Source organism: Apis florea, unplaced genomic scaffold (assembly GCF_048593485.1).
Source record: "Apis florea isolate Af1SG1 unplaced genomic scaffold, ASM4859348v1 contig_3493_pilon, whole genome shotgun sequence".
Lineage (NCBI taxonomy): Eukaryota > Metazoa > Arthropoda > Insecta > Hymenoptera > Apidae > Apis > Apis florea.
In genome coordinates, this window is record NW_028256772.1 from 2,499,115 (window position 1) to 2,522,848 (window position 23,734).

At 26.0% G+C, this 23,734-nt stretch overlaps 5 protein-coding genes and 1 long non-coding RNA gene across 8 annotated transcripts in view; 3 read left to right on the forward strand and 3 right to left on the reverse strand.

Annotated features, from left to right (window-relative positions):
* LOC100865071 (protein Wnt-4) overlaps nt 1-13,211 on the forward strand; it is a 65,933-nt gene extending 52,722 nt beyond the window's left edge. For both annotated transcript variants that reach the window (XM_012486347.3, XM_031916411.2), the window contains 5 exons: nt 130-253; nt 1,164-1,321; nt 6,397-6,574; nt 7,309-7,540; nt 8,088-13,211. In XM_012486347.3, coding sequence (XP_012341801.1) covers nt 130-253; nt 1,164-1,321; nt 6,397-6,574; nt 7,309-7,540; nt 8,088-8,289 — 894 coding nt within the window. In that variant the 3' untranslated portion in view covers nt 8,290-13,211. The remainder of the gene's footprint in view (nt 1-129; nt 254-1,163; nt 1,322-6,396; nt 6,575-7,308; nt 7,541-8,087) is intronic.
* LOC100865311 (uncharacterized) lies at nt 1,878-5,212 on the reverse strand. The gene is made up of 3 exons (XR_015293554.1): nt 4,987-5,212; nt 3,713-4,037; nt 1,878-2,812 (listed from the first exon to the last, which is right to left on the reverse strand). It is a non-coding gene; the product is annotated as an uncharacterized LOC100865311 (long non-coding RNA).
* On the reverse strand, nt 12,777-16,608 carry LOC100865194 (UDP-glucuronosyltransferase 2B20). Of its 2 annotated transcripts, XM_086912988.1 has the most exons (5): nt 16,507-16,608; nt 15,472-15,785; nt 14,725-15,070; nt 13,968-14,226; nt 12,777-13,776 (listed from the first exon to the last, which is right to left on the reverse strand). In XM_086912988.1, the coding sequence occupies exons 1-5, from the start codon at nt 16,531-16,533 to the stop codon at nt 13,265-13,267; spliced, it is 1,458 nt and encodes a 485-aa protein (XP_086769114.1). In that variant the 5' UTR covers nt 16,534-16,608; the 3' UTR covers nt 12,777-13,264. The 2 variants fall into 2 exon arrangements, with proteins under 2 accessions (XP_086769114.1, XP_003693517.2); XM_003693469.4 differs by lacking the exon at nt 16,507-16,608 and having other exon boundaries at nt 15,472-15,839.
* Nucleotides 16,609-17,136: 528 nt separating this feature from the next.
* Nup62 (nucleoporin 62) lies at nt 17,137-19,357 on the forward strand. The gene is made up of 6 exons (XM_086912989.1): nt 17,137-17,384; nt 17,513-17,604; nt 17,692-18,225; nt 18,317-18,476; nt 18,552-18,783; nt 18,867-19,357. Exons 2-6 carry the CDS (start codon nt 17,535-17,537, stop codon nt 19,227-19,229), a joined length of 1,359 nt encoding a protein of 452 aa, XP_086769115.1. The 5' UTR covers nt 17,137-17,384; nt 17,513-17,534; the 3' UTR covers nt 19,230-19,357.
* Nucleotides 19,122-20,956, reverse strand: Hus1-like (Hus1-like checkpoint clamp component). Its single transcript, XM_003693467.4, has 3 exons — nt 20,486-20,956; nt 19,843-20,249; nt 19,122-19,741 (listed from the first exon to the last, which is right to left on the reverse strand). The coding sequence occupies exons 1-3, from the start codon at nt 20,535-20,537 to the stop codon at nt 19,379-19,381; spliced, it is 822 nt and encodes a 273-aa protein (XP_003693515.3). The 5' UTR covers nt 20,538-20,956; the 3' UTR covers nt 19,122-19,378.
* Nucleotides 20,957-21,098: 142 nt separating this feature from the next.
* Nucleotides 21,099-23,734, forward strand: part of Myb (proto-oncogene like protein Myb) — a 35,917-nt gene continuing 33,281 nt past the window's right edge. The window contains exon 1 of the mRNA XM_086912983.1: nt 21,099-21,430. Coding sequence (XP_086769109.1) covers nt 21,411-21,430 — 20 coding nt within the window. The 5' untranslated portion in view covers nt 21,099-21,410. The remainder of the gene's footprint in view (nt 21,431-23,734) is intronic.

Here is a 23,734-nt window from a genome sequence, read left to right on the forward strand (position 1 = left end):
TGTACATCCGTTTCTCGCATGTCACTCAATCAATCGATGGAAAATATATGTACATTTATATTCACATAAAAACATATTCACATTACTATTTTACGTTTCTACTGGCAGCTTTCATGTTTTTATTTACAGGCAGTAAGTGCTGGCGCGAGATTGGCGATTGAGGAGTGTCAGCATCAATTCAGATCGGCAAGATGGAATTGCTCCATCACCCCGGAAAATCCGGATAATATTTTTGGCGGCGTAATGCTAGTCAGTAAGTAAAAGCTCAGTCTTGAAGAGAATAAAGCTTAGACACGATGGAAGTATTCTTGATAAGGTAAAAGTTCAGAGTGCAAAGATATTTGACATGAGAATGGAATGTCTTATAGACATCAATGATAGGCTTGATATGGAAATTCAATTTGACAATGAATTTTTGAAAATAAAAAATAATAAATATAGTGAAAACAGATGCAATGTAAAACCATAGTACTTAGATTATTACTAATATTAATATTATATTAATCATCACATAATATGTATGTTTATTTTTAATTATTATTAATTTATTAAGTTAATTTATTAAATTATTTATTTTTTATTAATTATCATAATATAATTGCCATCATTGTGCATTGTTATAATAAAAATATTTATTAAGTATGTTATATAAAAGTAAATATATTATAAACAATTTGTTTCCATTACATTGCTGCTCTCATTTCTATATCTAATATAAATTTCAATTACTTATAATTTAATGAATCAAAATTTTTTTATATTAATTTTTGTATTTATTTCAAAAAATATTCCAAAATATATAAATATATTAAGAAATATATATGCTATATACACAGCACAAATATTGATATCCATGTCATAAGTTCTAACATATATACATATATAGGATGTCAACATTTATACATAAACAAATTAATTAAACAAATATTTATTAATTATCCAGGTATATTATCCTTTAGATAGAATGATCAGCCTTGGAAATTGAAGCAATTAAGATAACTATCTTTTTTATCTAGAAGCAAGAAGTAATTTTAATTAGAATCTTTGGCGACACAGGTGCAATAATTTAATTTCTTTTAATATCAGAATGAAATTATTTAGAATAAATTTCAAAAATTAAAAAACTCGCATTGTAACAAAGAAATTCCGATTCATCTTTGCAGACAGTCGCGAAGCAGCATTTGTATATGCAATATCAGCGGCAGGGGTTGCTTACAGCGTCACCAGAGCTTGTTCCAGGGGCGAACTCACCGATTGCTCGTGCGACAACCGGGTCAGAACACGCCATCCGAATAATTGGCAATGGGGCGGCTGTAGCGAGGTAATTTCCCCTATTTATATTCTCTTTTCTTTTGAAAGATAACGATAAATATAAATTCAATCCACTTTATTTTTTTATTCCCAAACTTATGTCTTTTTATTTTTTAGAATCTTAAATAGTTCTATTGATATTTTTAAGCAAGTCCAACATTTATATGATAGATGAAAAGCTAGCTTTCAATAAGATGAAACTCTAAAGAAGATTATTTTAATTCTTTAGAGATAGAAGAATGTTTATTTTTATTTTTTTGAACTATTATATATTTCTAATTTGATTATAACAAATAATTTAAATGTTTCTTTTTTCAACGATTCAATATGTAAAAACAGAAAAAATTCAATAAGAAATTACATTATTTATGTCTTCTTTTAATTAATTAATTAGATTATTAAACTGAGAATATGTGCAAATTTAAAATTTTATACACAATTACAGAAAATTGAAGTAAAGATCTATTTTGCCTTTTAAATATCGTCCCATTTATACCAGAAGTACATTTGCAATTCGATAACTTATAGAATTTTTTACTTTAAATATGAAACATAAGAAAATGATATTCGAGAGCATCATTTATTTCATAATTTATTTCTTATAAAACATTTCATACCAATAATCTACAAAATGCACATGATAATACAAAAAATATCCAATGCAATATTATGATATTAATGTTATATTAATGTAAATTATTTAAAGCAAAAAGCAGGTTTTTATTTCAATTATATTTCTATAATATAATTCATAAAATTTTTAATTTGCATAATAATAAAAAATTAATAAAATTAATCAATTTTGTATGCACTTAAATAATTTTCAAACTTGATTTATCTAAAAATTAAACTTCAAATGAAAAGATTATTTTTTTTTCCTTTTCCACTTAACTTTTCATAATGATTCATTTTCTATTTGATTATACCACCAATATAATATATATACATCCGTATACATAATATATATATATAAAAAATTACAAATACATGAAAACACTTTTACACTTTAATTTCACGGCTCGAAAGGCCAATTTAATTAATTTCGATTCGCTTTAACGAATTCGTTCTTACGCAACGTTCGTTAATTAAGCGAGGGAACTCATACCAGCCGATGGAATTACCCATTGGTTGTGTGGTTAGCTTAAGGCGAAGTTTTCAATTTCGTGAAAACATGAAACTTGTTGTTGATTTAATTTTTTTATTATTATTTTTTGATTCTTATTATTATTGATCGTAAATCAATCGAAATAGGTGGCATTAATGAAATTCCATACCGAAATAAACAACAATTAAAATTTGTCATTCTTTCAGGATTAAGGAGGACAGGTACAAAATATGTACGTAACAATATCTTTTTCTTCGTGTTCCTAGTAACACGATTTAAGGGACAAGCCCCTCATCGATGCAGAAAACGAACTGTTGGCTTTTCTTTATATTAAAATCGATATCTTCTGTTCGTAGCCTTATAAGATTAGTAGATTAATATCTTTTTGAACGGACTCTGGAAAATATATGTAATGTTCATTAGAAACGTTGTAAAATTGAATAATTTTATTAAATATTTTAATTATTTTTTTTTTAAGTAATTCTCATTGAATTTTGAACAAATGCATTAAAACTGATAGAATTCATAATTTGTCCAAATAGTTTAATTATAAAATTCGTTATAATTTTATGATTTAATTATGTAGATTGTTGTTTTGTATATATATATAGTATTCTATTATATAATGTAATATGATAGTATAGATATTATACAGTTATATAATATTATGTAATAGTATATAATGAATACATTGTTAAAAAAAAATGTAAAAAAGTTTATCATACTAAATTAAAAATTTAAAATATTCTTCTGAAAAAATAAAAATTAAAAGATATGCACCTATTCGTTGTACTATATACTAAAATATTTTATAATTTTCTGTAGAATATAAATTGTTTAATGAAGACAAAATTAGAAAGAATTGATTTTTTTATAAAAGATAGATTAGATTTGAAAAACGTTGTTTTATTCTAAAATACATTAACTTTGAATCAGTATTATTGATAACTTGTGGATAGATATTACACTTTTTTAATAAAAAAAATATTTTAAAGATAATTATTTTTATACATCATACATATTTTTTGAAATATTATTTAAATTTCAAACAATTTTTGATAAAATAAAATATAAAATAAAATAATACATAACAATATAAAGAAAATAAAATAACAAAAAACAAAAATATGAAATAAAACAAAAAAATTTTCATTTTTGTTAATTAATATTTGATATATTAAAAAATTCAAAAGTTATGAATAAAATAATATAGATGAAATTATAATTATAAAAATCTAAAATAGGAAAAATAAAAAAAAATGAAAATACAAAATAAAACAAAAAATAATACTTCACTCTTGTTGACCCTTCAGAAGAGAGGCCTCCCTTGTAAGTGCACGGGGGAAGCACTGCCCCGCACGGGCATCCCCAATTTGTCGTCTCGATCTCTCCACGGTCGGTCGACGTAAACCTTAACCCTGGAACGAAGACAAAGCTCGTCCTGTAAACGGATGCATTTCATGCGTACGGCTGACCCCTTGTAGACATTGCTAGCTTACAAGGGGATTAAGGGGGCTAAGCTTGTTAAGTTGCAACAACCCGCCACCTCCTGTCCCCGCACAAGCCCGACATATCGGTCACGTAACTTGCACGTGAGTGATGCACACAAGAACGTAAATACCTACAATAAGAAAGAAGAGCAAGAGAGTGAGAGATAGATGTAATGATGGTAGGTAGAGAGCGATGAGAAGGTGGGAGAAGTAAAGGGCAATTGGAAACGAGGTTCGAGGACAAATCGTGGATGATAAAAAAATTGATGAAAGAATGGTGTAGGAAAAGATAGAAAAAGAAAATAAATAAGGGAAGCAAAAGATAGTAGGAAAGTTTTTAAGGATTATAAATGAAAGATGAATGATATAAAGATATATAAAATATCAAAGAGAAGAATAAAAAAAAAATGAAAACAAGAAAAGTTTAAAGAATCATATAATAAAAGAATAAGAATAAAGAAGAAGTAAGAAAGAAAAGACATTGATTATATGAGATATGAACAAAATAGAAAAAATAAAAAAAGGAAAAAGTTAAAAGTATGTATAAAACAGATCAATGAAGGGATATCAAACAAAAATTAACAAAACATCAAAGGAAAAAAAAAATTATTAACAAAATTAAAAGTCAGATTCAAAGCAGTAAAAAGAACAAATTTCCTATTCTAAAAGATATACACATATATATGTACATATATATACACATATATATATATATATATATACACATATAAAAAATAATAAAAAATTCATAACTAAAAAGAACAAAAAAAAATAGACAAAATAGAAAGAAAACAAAAAAATAAAAATAAAAAATAGCAAAAAAATCAGGAAAATAAGAATAGTTACAAGCAAAGAAACAAAATAGAAAGGAAAAGAAAAATGAACAAAGACTGGAAAGCGTGAGAAAAGACAACAGAGAAAAGGCTAGCGCGTAGCGAGAAAAAAAGGCGGGCTAGACGGATGATCAGGAACAAAAAAAAAGAAGAAAGAAGAGACGGAAGGTGGGAGACACGTGCTCTCGAGCAACTCACGTGGCAGGAAGAGGAGCGGAAAGTGTCGGAAAAGTGGCGCTGCTTTTACCTTCGGGATTACCTACTCGTCCACTTGTGCGGCCTCTAGCCTTTAACCAAGTTCCGGACATGGATTCCTTAACGAGTCGACGCGGCATCATACCCCGTGGGATATTTCGTCTACACTCCAACCCGTTGACAGATTTTCTAGATAATGATGTTTGCCGACCTTGTCGTGTCTCGAGCTTGACTAAAGAATATTGTAGCTACCGTTATACCTCTCGTCGATAAGTCGACATCCGTTAGATGGTGCTTTCTGTTGGAATTCTTACCTTTTAAAATTTTGATCGAAATAGAAAAAAGAAGTGTAATGTCTGTGATTTCATTTGAAGAGAAAAAGATTATCAAAACAGGTAATCATGATTTGTTAATAAGTTTGCAAAGATTATTTGATTCAATTCCGACATTTTTAACATTTTGAATTTAGGAAAAGAATATTCATGTATTATTCGCTAGGTGAGGTTATCATATACACGCGATAAATGTAGTAAAACGATATATAAATAATTCTAATAAAAGATATATATAAATGTTTATATTAAACTGGTAAAATTATATTATGACGGCAATTTGTTCAATTTATTATATAAAATGATATAAAATTATCTTTTTATGATGAATCCTCTTTTCTCGCTTAAGCAAATAAATAAATAATAATAAATTTAAATTAAGTTTAATTTCTTTAATAAAGATATTGATTATTAATAAAAATTCTTTCTGCTACTCAATAACATTAAAAAGTTTGAAAAATTAAATAATAATAATTTATAAATAAATAAAATAACTTAATTGTGAATATTCCATATTTTTTTGAAACTAATTTTTTAAAATAATAAATTAATTTTAATTTTAATTTATTGTTAATCTATCACTATTTTATCATCTTATACATAATATGTATACATAATATAATAATAACGAATAATTTTACAATAGATTATGAAATACATACAATTTTTTTTTAAATTTTATAATTTTTAATTTTAATAACTTCATATTCGAATATTCTATTCTACATATTAAAAACTCAAGATATTATACATATATATTAACATCTTTAGAATTTATGAATTGACAATTTATTAGTAACGATATTTTTTATTGAAAATTTCAAAAGGAATGAAAAGCAATATCATAAATATTTCAAAAGGATTATGTTGTAGTTTCTAATAAATTATAATAATAAAAATTCAAAGTCAAACTTTATTTTTAAAAAAAGGAAAAATAATATTATATTTAATTATCATATTCTATCATCATGGATTTTTATTTAAAATAATTTTATTTCCATAAAAATATGCTATTTGCATAAAAATATCATGTTTTTGATAACATTACATAATAGTTTATGCTATTACAGATTTAATTTATAATGAAAAAATCAAATTTTCACTTAAAAATATTTTTTCTTTTTTTTCAGGATATCCACTTTGGAGAGAAGTTCTCGCGAGAATGGTCAGACAGTGGCGAAGAACCTGTAAAGGAGGGTGTGCTGCATGGACCTAAAGGGCTGGCTGGCCAGCTAATGAGGAAGCACGATAGTGAAGCTGGCAGGCGCGCAGTCCGTTCAAGAATGCAACGCGTATGCAAGTGTCACGGTAAGCCATTAACGCGTTTTACAGATAAAGCCTTCTATCTACGCTCTTATTTTTCGTTCATCACGCTTTAACGACTTAGAATTTCACTAATCCTTTGTTTTCTCTCTCTTTGCGCTTGTTAGCTCGTTGCATTTGTGTATGTATAGATCCATGGGCAGAAGAACTTCTTTCAAGACTTATTTCAGCATTCAAACATAAAAAAATGAAATATGATGTTAGTTTTACTAGCTTATGGAACTTACAATCTATTTCCTTGCTTATTTTTTCCGAAGATATCTTATTGAATATATGAAAAAATTAGGTTTAAAAAATACAGAAACATTAGAATGTAAAAAATATCATGTGACAATAATATAAAATATTTGTTTAAATATTAAATATGAAACTGTAACGAGATAGATAATAAGTTCTTAATTTACAAAAATAAATGGAAATGTTTACATTAAAAAAATGTTATTAAATCTTGTTTTAAAATATATCTATCAGATTTAGATTCTCTTGCAATTAGTTTCAATAACATTATTTTGATAAAAATATATTTTAATTCTTATAAATGATCTTATACGTTAAAAATTTTGTATATTTTATTTTATCTTATATCTTGTTAAGTATTCTATTAGTAAAAATCATAAGACAAAAAAATCCTAAATATTTAGATCATACCATTCTTTTTGTATTACATTATATTTATAATTATTTTTACTTTTCTAAATTTTATTGTTTTATTGTCTAAGGAATGTCTGGCTCATGCAGCGTACGTGTTTGTTGGAGAAAATTACCAGCATTTAGAGTAGCTGGAGCAGCATTAGCCGCATTACACGAAGGCGCAGCTTTGGTACGATTGGCACAACGTGGCGGAAGAAGACCAGCGAGATTGAGGCCTGCCCGTCCAGATCTCAAACGACCTAATAAAACGGATCTAGTATATCTTGAAGACAGTCCTGACTATTGCGAAAAAAATATAACGTGAGAAGCTAAATCTTATTTTGGAAATCTTTTGTTATTCAAACTATAGAGTTCTATTATTTTGATGAAATTTCTTTATATATAAAATTAATTATTAAAGAAATGTTAACTTTTAAAAATGGTTATTTATAATTATTAATTATTAATTAATTATTATGATTAATTTATTAATTATTGTTATTTTTTAGTGAATGTAAATATTCAGAAGTAAATTTCACAGAATGTTTATTTAGATTATTATTTTATCTCAACTTTATTTTTGCATTATATTTTTTATTGCAATTAATAGAAATTATATATATTATATATATTAATAGAATATAATATAAATAGAAATTTAGAATTTAGAATAAAATTTAGAAAGACAGCATATAGATAGAAAAATCTATGAAAAACTACTGATTTATATCTAATCTTTATGTGCCCATTCAATGCCTAATAAAAAAAAGTTATTTTAGATAACAAACTAAAATTACAACTCTCTGTAGTGAATAAATTTCTCCAATAAACATTTGATTTTTTTTGTAATTTTTATATCTAATTCCAGGCTCGGTATTCCCGGGACAAGAGGAAGGATATGCAATCGAACGTCTCTCGGATTGGACGGATGTCGATTATTATGCTGCGGTCGGGGTTACCAAACGAGAGTCCGAGATGTGACAGAAAAATGCAACTGTCGATTTGTCTGGTGTTGTCACGTGAAGTGCGAGCTGTGTCGACACAAACGAGAGGAGCACGTGTGCAATTAGGCGGTGAAGAAAATAAAAAAAAAAGAAGAAAAAGAAAAAAAGAGCGATAAAATTGCATTCCAGTCGGCCTATCTACCGAAAGGTGCTTAACGACTCTCTGCGTCGAGGCAACGTCATGATCCCTCGATACACGATGGCCCATTCTCATGGCCATGATGGAATCAGGATAGAGACTGTACATCTATCATCTCTGTGTTTTTCTTTTTCTAATTTTTTTTTTTTGTATTTTGTATTTTTTCCGTTTAAGTTAACTTATCGAAGCCAATCTGGCTTCTGATATGAAAATTAGTTGCGAGACGAGTAGAGAAAACCGCCGCGAGAGGCTACGAAGTGTGACACATTTATGTTATTATGTATTCTGTACCTGACAGTCAGAGTGTCATAAGTTCACTGCGTTTCGGCAATCATCGATTTTGGGTGCATATCGGACGATTAAAACAATATATCTATATGTATTTGCAATTTATAGAACAATACCATTGATCACTTTTAATATCTCTTGTTGTTTTTGATGACATAATAAGTATCAAAAAAAAAAAAAAAAGGAAAAAGTATCTTTTTTTATTTATAATATTTCATTTTATAAAAGATACATTATATTACATTGAACTTATAAACTTTTTGCTTAATTATTTATGAAAATAATAGAATATAAAAAATTAAGAATAATCTCATGAAATCATAAATAATCTTAAAAGAATATCTTGTTAATGACAAATTTAAACTAATGATTTTTTTCTATGACGCATTGTTAATCACATTTGATAGAGATATTTAAAGTAATAATAAAAAATGGAATCCTAGAATAAAGTCTCAAGTAAAAAATTTTTGTTAGAAAACTGGAATCGTCTCAGTATTAGCATTGCGACAATGAGTACAAGATGTTTGTAAAGATGCATTAACGTGGCTTATTATACTAGTCTGACTCTCGGGTGCACTATTATTTATGTAAATATTAACATATTGAGAGTAAAATATGGAAATCACTTGAATTTCAAAGAATATCTAAAAATGTTATGGGAATTGGCTTCGATCATATAGGATCCGTAAAATGAGCATAGCATAAAATAAGAAAAAAAAAAAATAAAAAGTAAATTTTTTTTAAGTTTTATTTTTGAAAAAATCAAATTTGAAAATTTTTCGAGTACAAGTGAAATTGATTAAATTTCTGGAATAAATTATCAATAGGAAATTATTCTACGTGTAAAAGAAAGCAAAAAATTAAGAATTAATTTTATTTATTTTGTTTAATTTTTAGAAAAAATAAATTTTAGAATTAATTTGACTTTTTTTTTTTTTTTTTTTTTCCTTATTTTTTTCATAAAGAATACTCTATATCTGCTTATATATGTTATTCAGCTGGATCCTGTATAAGGACATATGTTAAATGTATAATAATAATGCATATTGTACTACAATTTACATAATCGTAGGAAGAGCGAAATTGAATTTTTTGGACAAAGATTTTTTTTTTCAATCAATTTTTTATTCGAAAACAACTAAAAATATTCGCGACATGCTGATCTCATGCTGAAACTCAATATGCTGATAATTTACAGTTTTTATTGATATGAGAGAGAGAAAGAGAGAGAGAATGAAAGAGTGAAAGAACGATGACAGTATGAAGTATGCATGTGTTGCGCGTGAATAAGATAGTGTTGGATAAACGAGCCTCTGAGCACGAGAATGAAATAGAGTAATATAGACGAGATATGAGGCCATATTCAACGACCATTCTTTTCTATTTCTTTTATATTTTTTCTTCTCTTTTATCTTTTTGTTCGTGCTCGTACATTTGCGTATGCCATGAGAGTCTTATTTATATTCGAAGTAAAGACCTTCACAATGTGTAGGTATCTCATTGTATACCAATGCTCTCTAGCGTATAGAACCACCTTGTCTTCACTTAAATATGAAGCGAACTATAATAAGCGGTAAAAATATACTTATACTTTTTGCAGATGTAAAAACAAAACGCTATGAATTAAGCTGAAGCTTTTAAAATATTGTTCTGGCTATGACAAATTTAATAATGTTAATTACATAATTAACAATAAGATGCAAAATATTGAGGATATTTACGATAATATAAAATTTGCTAAAATTAAAAATTTAAAACATAATTTTTAATATTTAATATAAAATTTGGCAGTTTTTAATTTTGATACATCAGTATCATGTTATAGAATTTAAAGTAATAATCAATTTCATGTTTTAATAGAAACAAATTTGAAAAATGAAAATATATTATTTAATAATAAAGAGTAATTTAATAAGAAGTTTATTTTATAATGACCTGCAATTTATTACATTTATTCAGATCGTATAACTTAGAATCATATTTCAAAAGTTTCAGTATAACTCTTGTGATCTGTGCACATTATGCTTCATATTTACAAGTGTCTAAATACTTTTTTAACTCAATATACACGATTTGCGATTTGTCAACTGTGTATAATATGAGTTATAAAGAACGAAGTGGACTGCAAAAGTGAGATCAGAGAGAAATGTAACAAGAAAAAGTAAACCGCTTTAATGATACATATCCGCTTTTGACAGTTCGCTTCGAGTCGCTCGATTCGGAAATTGACTGTACATACTATCTTCTTACTGTTTTGTAGATTTTACAATCGTAACTGCCGTACTGTATATAGATAAACATATATACACAAGAGCATACGTATAATTAGTGGAAGATTATAAATTAAAACAACAAAATGCCAAAAATTAAGTTGATATCAAATGTTTGTAAACGAAATTCTATAATTTCTTATTTTTTCCACTATATTTATCTTTTAAAATATGTAAACTTTAATATCTGGTAAAATTTTATAATATTATTATTATTGCTTTCGCTAATTGTATGTATATATATATATATATATATATATACATTGAAAATTTGATTCTAGAGATCAAACAAATACAAAAATTTTGATTGAGACTTATTTATTAAATTATAAACGATTTGAATTTGCGTTAGAAATGAGACGGAAATAGAGTGAGATAGTCTATTTTCATATTGCTATCTCATTCTAACTTCGCTTTGTTTTATCTAATACAAACTTTAATTACTTATAACTGAATAAATAAATCAATCAATATTTTTATATCAATTTTCTTGTTTGTGTTAGTTTCTAAAAATAATTCTTCAAAGCTGTTCCATGAATACATACAAGCTGTATTTAAAACACCCTGTATTTAAACACATTAATTAGGTTCATTGAAAATTGCATTAAATAGGAGAAAAAGATAAAACTGGAATTTTTAAAAAGAGTGATTGCTCTTGTGTTTTCCATGATCTGTCAGTTTCTTTTTTCTTTTTTTTTTTTATTCTTTGTTTCCTTGTTTTTTTATTCATTATCTATATTCATTGGTATCTTTTATTATATTTTTTAGAAAATAACATTTTGTAATATCTCATTGCGCGAAGTGGAAGCTGCCTTTTCAGCTATGCTGATCTAGATAGATCACAGTCTAGTCAATTACGAAGTCCGAATTGATCACGATCTCTCAATTATGATTGCTCGATAATTTTTCGCTTTTACGAGGCAATTCTTTTTTTTTTTTTTTTTTATTCTCTTTTGCTATTTTTTTTATATCAAAAAAATGTTCTTTATATCGAGGAATATACATATATATATATTATTATACATATATACAGATTTTTACTCCATATTTTTCTTTTTTATAAAAATTATGAATTTTTTTTATAAAGATCAGTTTACTCTATATTTTATACTTTATATATAGTATTTATGTAATGTTTTCTTTTTTCTATTAATTGAATTAATGCAAAATCTGATATGAATTGACGATAACGATATGCAAATATACAAAATGTTTCACTTAAATTAAATCTTCACAATACGATCAATATGAATTAAAATATTTAAATATTTAAAAAATTAAAAAATTTCATATTTTCATATTTTAAATAAAAGTTTCATAATTAATTTACAAAATTTCTTGTTTTTTGATTTATTTTTAAAGAATTATATAATATAATATCGATTATACCAAAATAATTGATAGACAAATCCATTCGGATAAACAATTTTCAAATATAAATATTTATTAAAATAATATATATATTACAAAAAATTAATCAATTTTTAGGTACTCAAGAAATGTAAACATTGCTATATGTGCTAATTCAAATATATACATATATGATTCATTTTATATTAGATAATTGATAGAATAGATATAGAAGATAATCGTTTATTTGAATAATTGAAATTCGGATAATCGACATTGTATTATATATAAATTATTATATAAACATATACTTATATATGCATATATGTATTTTTTTTTTCATTATTAAAAACATGATGAAAAAACACTTGATATTAATCTATTTGATTGAAGTCTAAAAAAGTAAATTTGAAAATATAACTTTAGTGTTGGATTTTATAGAAAGAAACAATTTGTATATTCATCACATAAATAAATCATTCAAATGGCGTAAATAAAACAACTGATTTAATTAAAGAAACATGGAACATTTTAATTAAAGGCCTTAAAAGAGAGAACGAGCGAGCGAGCGAGCGAGAGAGAGAGAGAGAAAATCGTATGAAATATAGGTACCGATTCGTCCGTACTTTTATAAGGATTTAGGCGATAAACGCACACGAGCGAGCACTCGTGCAACGAGACAACATACAGAGCGCAGTATTGATAAATTGTAATTTATTTTTCTCTCCTCGTCAATGATAACATGCTACTATCATACTTTCTAGCTTTTTCCAATCAATCAATTCAATCAATCATCAATCATTCTTATCGATCAAGTATTCTCATAATAGTTACATCTCTTCATTAGCAATGAGATAAACCCTAGTTCGTACCATTTGTATTTGTATGTACCTGTACTCTACGTGCATTTATATAAATACATATGCGAAAAATGACCGTAATTAGCCTTTTTATCAGTTCCATTTCTTTTTCCGTTTCAGATTCAATTACATTTTTATCGTGTATACCGTCCTTTTGATCTTTGCACTTTTTTAGATATAATTAAATATCTTGTTAACATACAACCAATTGTAGAAAATGCTCCTACTATAACTCCTACAAAGAGGCCAAGAAAGAATTGAAGATCCTCGTTCATTGTCTTTACTGAATTGGCTGGCATTAAAAAATACAAATTCCAATCCTTAGTTCTGGCCATATAACGCAACCAATAGATTAACCTATCTACAGCAGGATTTATTCTATCACGAATAGCTAAAGAAACTTTTCTAGCATTCTCACGGTAATCCATTGTTTCATGAATATGATTCACGGCATTGGCTATTTCTTCGCCGGACAAAGTATGAACCTCTTCAACGGAACGTGCAAAACCTAATTGGATCGCTCGTGCAGTATTTTTAACTTCATAGGAGTTTCTAGGAAAACATATTACTGGACTTCCATGAAATGCAATTTCCAAAAGTTCTGTATCTGCACAATGACTTAATACTACTCTTGTACGTCCATAACCTGAAATGTCATAGAAAGTATTAAAAAAAAATTTTTCATTTAAAAAAATTCAAAAAGAAATTTTAAATTGAAGTTTGAAGAAAAGAACTTTGAAATTAAAAGAAAAATAGAGTAATTATTTGAAAGTTTAATTAAGAACTGATTAAAATTCAATATGAAGATTATAAAGTTTTATTATACTCTTGTTCTACCTATCAAATCTTGTCGATCAATTTTCGGATGAACAAAAAGATTTTCCGGCAAATTCTCATTTAAGTTTTGCCATTTCATATTCTTCCAAACCACTGCTTGGCCTTCTTTACCCTGTGGTAATTTCCATGCAAGCTCTTTTATTAACGTTTCATAATTTTCATCCAAAAGTACTACAACAGTACCCAATCGAAATTCAATTAATGCTTTATGTAAATCATTTTGCAATGGATATGGGCCTCTACAATGATGACAACCAACCTAGAGTAATAAATAACATTTTTTTTTCATATTTAATCGTAAATTAAAAATAAAAATGTTATATGATATTATTAAGAAATCATATATTATAGAAAAAATAAAAAGAAAAAAGAAATTAAGTTACTGAATTGAAATTTGAATTTGAAATTTTATTTTATTCTTTCTATCATATTTTAAACAACTATAACAACTTATCATTTAAATATTTTCTAAGTTCAATGATATAATATAATCATTAAGATTGTTTTAAGATTGTTTAAAAAATTCTTATATTAAAAAAATTTTTTAATTTTTGAATTTTCAAACTCTTTTTTTGAACTTTGAAGTTTCTAAAATTAAATACAAAATGTAAATGCAATTTTATTAATTAAATATGAAACATATAATCAAATAAATTGAACATTGAAACATATTTTACTAGAAAAAAAAGAATAAAATTAAAATAAAAAAGAAAATTAGAATAAACAATAAAATATAAAAAGTATTTTTTATACTTACTTCCACTATCAATTGGGTAAGCGGTGCAAAATCCGAACGTAAGATAACATCGGCTCCCCAAAGAATAAGATGAACATCATCATATAAATTATCTAAATTGAAATCGGTGTGTGGCAAGTATTTTCCCACTATCCGGAGAGCATATATTATGTATTCGTCTCGAACTGTGTAAAATATTGATCTTCTTGACATATTTGTCCATAACCTAGTCCAAAATCCTGTATTTTGAACTGATAAAGCAGCACCAGTCCATTCAAATACGTATAACTCTTCCTCTCGATTGCGCGTCCAAATCACCGGAATAGATTCAAGAGTTTTTGCCCATGGTAATAAGCACCCATCGTGTCTGAAAAATGTAAGATAAAAATGTAGATTTTTTTTTTAAATTTTTAATTAAATTCTTAATCTTAAAATAACAAATCTTAATCTTAAAATTAAAATAAAAAATAAATGACACAATAATATTTGAAAATTCTTGAATTAAAAATCTTATTGTTGAATTAATTTATCTGAAACATTTCATTTTAAAATAACTATTGTTTTTAATATAATTATTGTTATTAATATAAAATTATAAATATAATGAAATTATAAAAATTCAATATAATTATGAATTTTATAATTTTTAATTTTATAATTAGTAAGTTAATGTTTAACTTTTCGGAAATTCTTCAAAAGATCATAAATAATAAAATATTAAACAACAAAAAATTTTACATTTTATATATGCATATGTATAAAATATACCTGAGTGCAGGAAACACAATAAAAGTGGGTTGAATTTCCTGTATCTTTTTCGCTATTTGGTCATCTTTTAATAAAGCCTCACAAATTTGAATCGTTTTCTTCTCAGAATACGTTGATTCTTTAATTTCGACTTTCACTGTTAGTACCTCAACATCAATTAAAGTTTCATAAACTTCATTTTCGTTGGATGCCGGTATAATTAATGTAGTATCAATCCCTTGATCTGACAAAGTATTGGCTAATAAAGATAAATCATAGATATCTTCGAAAGCGACAACCACTGCCGATTGTGGGGGTGTAGTTAATGTAGAACTCTGAACAATGTTCATGAGATAAAAATACACGCATAATATAATAATTATTGACATTTTGATCAAACAATGATATGAATCGATAAATAAAATCTACAAACGTGTTTTATATTTTAATATTTAAGAACAATATTTTCGGTATGTTAAGAAAAAAACTTGGAAGATAGCCGTATTTCGTATATGAGATAGTTCATTTTAATTTCAAACAACTTCAGTTAGCTATCACCATATTAACCATGATTTCGAAACTGGGTCATTCATCTGCTAAAAAAAATAAGAAAAAACTATTCTGAAATCCCATGTTGATAAAGCGGCTGATTACTTCCTATCTTAAAATACCGATACGAATATTCAAAAGAATTTTAATTAATCGATTATCGAAATAATATAAAAAAATCGTTAATTTTTTGAATTTTTAGAACACTAATTCGAAATTTTATTCTTTAAAAATATCTTTTAATCTGATAACATAATTCTATATATATAATTGATGTACAGCCAATTTATATTTCGTTTTTCAGAACTGTTTCGTTTATTTTTTATAATACACGAATCTTTATAATCCTATTATAATTTTAAATATGTATATTCACACAGTACAATTTTACGAATATATTTATAAATTATATATGTAAACAACACTATTTCTAATATAAAATATTCAAGCTTCACGCGCAAAATATTAAATGCTTCAGTTTAAATAAAAATGAATTATACCACTAACTGTTTCTTTAATACACAGAACCTCCATGAAACATAAACTATTGCGTAGGCCGTAACATATAAACTTTTGTAAGCAAACGTACTTTGATTAGAGATCTAGAACAAATCTTGGACATACGAACCAATTAAATAGTAAAAATTTGCTCACATTCTGTATGTGAATAAATATGCACTTTATTTATGACACATCATTTTATCATGTAATATTGATATTACGATTTAAATAACTTTTTTAAATATAAAGTATAATGTATAGTGATAATAATATATTGATAAAAAAATATATACGTATATCAAATAGAGGTTAGGTTTAAAATAAAGTATATTTTTAATGACGAAATATATTTTGTCGCGCACTTTTACTTATTATTTATACATTATGTGATATTGATGATTTTCTTTTACAACTGAAAGTAGTTATTATAATCTTTTACTTGTTTTATATACATAATATATTTTGTTATAATTTTGATAAATAACTAATATAATTGTAAAATTTAATTATTAAGAATAATTTAATTTTAAACTTTTTAACAATTTATTAATAATATTCGTTTAAACTTCAAAAAATTCTTTATATCATCACTCTAATGCTATTTGTTAACATGAAGTAAGCATGATAGAGAACACTGCATTCAATTAATTTGAATTTGACTTGATCTAGCTCTTTATTGGTTGTTGGTTGGCAAAGCATGTCTCACGGTTAAGATTTTGGAGTTATTTAATTTCAATTTTAAAGATAGAGTAGTTTGTAATTATAAAGTACAAAATTGTAATATACATAAATATCTAAAAATAGTTTATTATTTTTAGTTTAAATATCGAATGTTTATTATTCGAATACTTGTATTATAGTCAATGACATTTAAAACGAATAAGGTTAGTTATAAAATTTATGAAGTTATGATAAATATAATTTCTGTATAAATTTTTTACAAACTATAATATATAGTATAATAGTATAATATTATAATAGTAAATGCATTAAAATTTGTAAATTTATATAGGTTTAATAATAATAAAGAAGAAATGAGTTTCACATACAATGCTTCAAAATCTCAGGCCAATACTACACCTACAAGTAGTGCTCCAACCACAAGTATATCTTGATATTTGTTATAATTATTACGATATTTAAAATATATTAAAAAAATAAAACTATTTTATAATATCATATATATCTTAGCTTTTACATTTGGGGCTGCCGGTGCTGGAGATGCAGCAAAACCAACAGGCTTCTCACTTACATCTATTCCAGCACAAACTAAACCTGGTACTGGATTTGGAAGTGGCTTAGGTACTGCTCCTGCTACTGGCTTTAGTTTCGGAACACCAAATGCTACTATTGCAAGTACTACAGTTGCACAGACACCAGGTTTAACATTTAGTACTGGCACAACAACAAGTACTGGTATAACTCCTGCTGCAACTACTACTACAACACCTACAGGATTCTCTGTACCAGCACCAGCTGGAAGTACCTTAAGTTTCAGTTTAGGAGGTACTACAACTGCCACAACAACAACAGCAATAACAACAGCTTTTGCATCCAAGCCACTTACTGGTGGATTTACTTTGGGAGGTGGTGAAGCTACTGCATCTACTGCTGCAACTGGTTTAACATTTGGTACTCCGAACATAATAACAACAGGAACTGGATTTAATCTTTCTGCAACACCTGTTGCAACTACTACAACAAGTACAACCACAACAGCGACAGGTATAAATTATTAAATTTTATAATATATATTGACACAATTTAATCTTATTTTATAAAAATAATCTTTTCTTTTTATTCACTATTTTTATAGGTTTTTCTTTAAGTGTCAGTGGGACAACTTCTGCAGCCACAGGATTTACTTTTGGCACAGGTACAACTGTAACTAGTACAACAGGATTTTCTTTAAATCAAACAGCTGCTACCACAAGTCTTACAAGTACTCAAGCATCATTGGGAACGACAACTACAACGTATGCACTGTTTTGTATAATTTATTACACATATACATAATATTTTTCTAGTTATTAAATGAAAATGAATTTTAGTGTTAGTTCATCCGCAGTTCAACCTGCTTCTATAACTTCATTTGAAGAATCCATCAACAAATGGACTTTGGAATTAGAAGAGCAAGAAAAAGTATTTGTAAACCAAGCTGCTCAAGTTAATGATTGGGATAAATTACTTATAAATAATGGGGAAAAAATAGTAGCACTCAATGAAGAAGTAGAAAGAGTTAAAATTGAGCAACAGCAATTAGAACATGAATTGGATTATGTTGTAAGTAACTTTTCTTATTTATTACAAAATATAAAATTGTAATAAAATAGAAATATAAAGTCTTGTTCACAATTATGTTATAGGTTGGACAACAAAAAGAATTACAAGATTGTTTAGTAGAATTAGAAAAAGGATTATCAACTCTTTCAGTCTCTGATCCAGAAAGAGAATATACATATCGTTTAGCAGAAGATCTTGATACGCAATTAAAACGAATGTCGGAAGATTTAAAAGAAATAATTGAACACTTGAATCAAGCTAATCGCACTCAAGATTCTAGCGACCCAATCGTTCAAATTGGCAAAATATTGAATGCACATATGAATAGTTTGCAATGGTTAGATCAACAAACAACTTTACTTAGTCAAAAAATACAGCAGATTGAACAGATGCATAAAAATTTTAGACAAGAAAATGAACGAAGCTTCAGTTTAGCATACAATTAATATTAGCCATCGAATTTTTATAATTGTATAATGAAAAATCTTGCAAAAAGTACATTTTATACCAATTGTTTTTGTGTTAAAAGATAACAGCATTGTGTAAAAAATAAAAAATTTATATTATATTAAAATATTGTTAAAATTAATACAATTTAAATAGTTATCGAGGAAAGAAAATAATATATTTTAAGATAATCTGCTAAATGTAAAAACAAATTAACCATTCTGTTTTGAAGTATATTACATTTTACACCATCAGGATGTACAATATCCCAAGCTAAAAACATAAGAAATTTTTTAATATCTATAGTAGCTGATACTTCATCTTGATTTTGTTGACTGCAACTCCAAACTTGCAATTCTTGAAAATGTGTAGATACTGTGGCACTATCTGTTTCAATTTTTAATACAAATGTACCAGTTTTATCAGCGCTTAATGTTAAACATGGACTCATGTTCTTCATTCTCTCTACAATATTTCTTACATGTTTAAGTTGAGGCATATCAACTGAAATCTATAAAAATCAAATTGAAAGAAAGCACTATTAATTTAAAATAATTAAAAGAACAATTGATAACAATTAAAAAACAATAAAATAAAAAAAATTATTTATACATCAAATTCAGGAATATTTGGTGTTTGATGTTCTGTCCATTCACGACGTGGTATCACTCTGACAGGTACATCATGTAAACATTGTCTTGATTCTATGCTCAAAGAAGGCAATTCAATTTCTAATGTAAGGCATGGTTGTCGTTTATTAGTTAGTTTGATTTTAACGCTTTTCGCGGTCATTCGTAGAGATCCTAAAGATCGAGCAAGCATAGAGGGATCGAATTCTAAATAAATTTCGTTCTGTTCTTCGGAGACACCATTCATGATATATTCAATAAAAAAATGAGTTTGAATTAATTCGGCCCAAACCATCGATGCTCGATCATCGCTCACACTGAAGCATAACTCGTTCGTTGTTAATCGTAAGGTACATTGTTTTGTTATTCGAGAAATAGTGTTAACAATATCTGAAATAAAGCTTTATTTAATATTATTACACTTCTATATAATTGGTAAGATATTTTAATATTTTATTTCATTTAATTTTTCCTAATAAAAAATAATGGCATGAACACAAAAATAATCAAATAATATTATTTATTGATATTACGTATTATTATCTTTTTAATTATATTTTTATTACATAGTTAATTTATGATCATGACAGAGAAGGTTAGAAATGATTTTTAAAATTTAAACTCACTAGTAAAATCTCTCATTGCAACTGCATCCACCATTCTACATCTAAATTTCATTTTTAATATTAATATAAACTTTTTATAATATAAAACAAGTAACAAAAATCTTTCTACATAAACAAATTTTATATAGCACAGACATTACATAGCAAACTTTATAACAATCTTTGATACAATATTTTTTATAATATTTGAACATATTATCAAATTTTTGCTTTTATAATTATCTATATAATAATTTATTTATTATATTACTTTTTGATTATAAACATATATATCTTATGTTTATATAATCGTTTCGATAAAAATTTATATAAAAATAAAACATATTTATTATTGAGAATTTGTACTCATTGTATTTGTTTTTATATTTAAAAAATATAAAAAAATATTTTAAAAAAATATTAAAAATTTAATTTCTTAAAAGATTAAATAAAATTAAATATAATTATGTTAAAATTAATCATGTTCTACTTAATCGATGCATTCGTATCTTATTTTAGTAAATTTCGTAACATAGTTTATGATTTTTACAATAGATGTCACTAATATGCACATTTTCAGTAGTTTTCGCGCGAGAAATTACCCCGCATGGTGTCAATGTCGAATGACCCATAATCTAGCAACGTGAAATCTAACTCCGTCTGTCAAGTTTTGTGTGTAAACAAAAGTAATACATCTATCATGTACATTCGATAGGTCGTGTCCTATCGTGTCACATATAGGTCACTAAAAGTGTTCGTATTTTGATACAGTCTTCCATATATCTTCTCTCTTAGAGGTTGCGAATCTTTGTTATTCGGTTGAGGGTGAGTTCGGCCATGTTGTCAAGTTCGACGACCGACGGAAATCTATCATAGTAAATTGTGTCTTGTTAAAACTTATTTTTGGATCGAGTAGCCATCAGCGAATTATGCAACATTAATCGATATGCGGTTTGCCAGAAAGAGGTGAGTCTGTTTTAATCGATATGCGGTTTACTAGAAAGAGGTGAGTCTGTTTATCTCTTTCTCATAAAATATGAGAAATACTTTTTTCTTCATTTTATTTTTGTGTCATTTCTTCATTTTATTTAATTTTTACCATTATTGTTTTATAATAAATATAGATTATATAAATTTAGATTAATCGTATTTATTATAATTAATTTTATCATTAATAATTAATTAAAGATATTTCATTCGAAATATTGTTGGTTTTTGTTTCAAAATATTATTAAAATAAAATATAAATATGATTATAAATATCGGAATCTGGAAAAAGTTATTGGCTATAAATTTTTGCAAAATACTTATATTTAAATAATACATATCTATATAATTTTAATATTTTATTTCTAAAGATCCTTGAATTAAATTTTCATAATAATATAAGATACTTTATGTTTCATAACAAATTAGATATGAAACAAATATAAAATTCAGTTAATTTATCATTGAGTTCTATGGAAAGATTTTGAATATTCCTCGAATAAATATTTTATAATATTCGATTCGTGTACTTCGTTTCATAGGGAGACTTCATTATTTTCAGGAAACGTGCTCGTAGTAACTAAGTATTTAAATGATCCGCGTGTATATTTTTTCTATCATCAAACATCTAGTCGAAGCAGGTGGTGAAACACGTGGCATGTGTAGAGAATATGCACCGGCCTTATATTTTTCTCTCCTTATTTTTTTTCATTTTTAGTCACATTTACATCTTTTTTTTTTCATTTTTCTTTATTCATCTCTATCCATTTCCATTTCTCACTAATGTTATATATATATTCCGTTTTTATTTTGCGCGATACGAAGATAAGAAAAGCAATACTCAAGGTTTTCACCCTAGGTTATAAGATACGTCAAAATACAAAGAGTAGGCACATTCTTTCGCGACTTTGCGATAAATACTTATCATAATAAACAGAAAGTACAATAATTATCAAAATTTAAATATCTTAGAAAAAATATATAAGTAAAAATATATTAAATATATATAAAAATATATTTGTTTTTTGATTTTTTGAAACTTGTTAATCGATCATAGAAAAATTATTAAATTTGCGAACAATAATGTCGAGATTAGCAGCTATCTTGTGTTGTTAAAGTTTTTGCATCAATATCGTCTTTCTCATTCATGGATCCGGTAACCTAAAAAGGTATAAGGTAACGGCAAAACTCTTTTTGAAAGGGTCAGCTTTCTCTTTTCGAAAGAAAATATTCGGGAGAAACAATCGACCGGATACTCATATCGGCGTCACGTGTTGTACAAGAAAAGCGTAACAAAATATCTATTGCGTAAAATACTTATTTAAGTATTTTTTGAAATTAATAGAAATATATACAGCAGACATATTGATTTTTTTATTCGGAAAAATATAACATATATCTTTCAAACTATATTTATAAAAATTAGTAATAATTATAATGTCATATATGTATATGACATTATATATATTATATATAATATTATTAATATTTTAATTTGATTTTATGTTTAATATTAATTATGCATAGATATCATCAGTCTTATGTATAAATAAAAATTTTAATGTAAAAATAATAAGTTGCTAGATAAAGTTCTTCAGATTAGAATTCATGTTGTATATCTATCTCGTCTACTTATCAAGAAAGTATTTAGAGAATAAAACCGTATCATCTATTTAATGTTTAACAGGCGCCTCGTATCTGACCTGGAAAGTCCTGATTAACTACACGTTTCGCGCAAACTGGATCCTCCCTTCCGACATATCATCAGCTCTGGTCCCATTTCCCTATATTTGCCTTGTAGTAAAGGCAAAACAACTAAGAAGAGCCAACTTAAAACCTACCGATAAATTTTTCCTTTAACAAGTCGTTCCAGGAAAAATCGACTTTGAATGGAAATTTGCATTTGTTCAAATGATGATCATGTTATTATTAATCCTTTAGTGTTAAAGGCTTGAATATCCTCAACAGCAAAACTTTAGGTACGATTCTTAAATTTAATATATAATTTTCTTTTCTAATTACAAACAAAATATTTTTTAGGAATAGTATAATATATATATATATTATATATATACATATATATATATATTAATAATATAAATATGATTGTAATTAAATATAATTAATATATATATTATATTAATCATATTTATATTATTTTTTTTTATATATTTTCCACTTAGTTGTATATATATTTTTTATATTTACATTTCAAATTATATATTCAAATATAGTAAATTATATAAGCCTCATTTAATCATAATTTTCATTATGACAAATTTA

Coding starts and splice junctions, on each gene's coding strand:
- LOC100865194 (XM_003693469.4), bottom strand. CDS start 15,839: ATGTCAATAATTATTATATTATGCGTGTATTTTTATCTCATGAACATT. Junction 14,227..14,724: donor TTACCCAATTGATAGTGGAA/GTAAGTATAAAA, acceptor TTATTACTCTAG/GTTGGTTGTCATCATTGTAG. Junction 13,777..13,967: donor TGATCGACAAGATTTGATAG/GTAGAACAAGAG, acceptor ATGACATTTCAG/GTTATGGACGTACAAGAGTA.
- Nup62 (XM_086912989.1), top strand. CDS start 17,535: ATGAGTTTCACATACAATGCTTCAAAATCTCAGGCCAATACTACACCT. Junction 18,226..18,316: donor TACAACCACAACAGCGACAG/GTATAAATTATT, acceptor CTATTTTTATAG/GTTTTTCTTTAAGTGTCAGT. Junction 18,477..18,551: donor TTGGGAACGACAACTACAAC/GTATGCACTGTT, acceptor AATGAATTTTAG/TGTTAGTTCATCCGCAGTTC.
- Hus1-like (XM_003693467.4), bottom strand. CDS start 20,537: ATGAAATTTAGATGTAGAATGGTGGATGCAGTTGCAATGAGAGATTTT. Junction 20,250..20,485: donor TGCAATGAGAGATTTTACTA/GTGAGTTTAAAT, acceptor GCTTTATTTCAG/ATATTGTTAACACTATTTCT. Junction 19,742..19,842: donor CAAATATTCCTGAATTTGAT/GTATAAATAATT, acceptor TGATTTTTATAG/ATTTCAGTTGATATGCCTCA.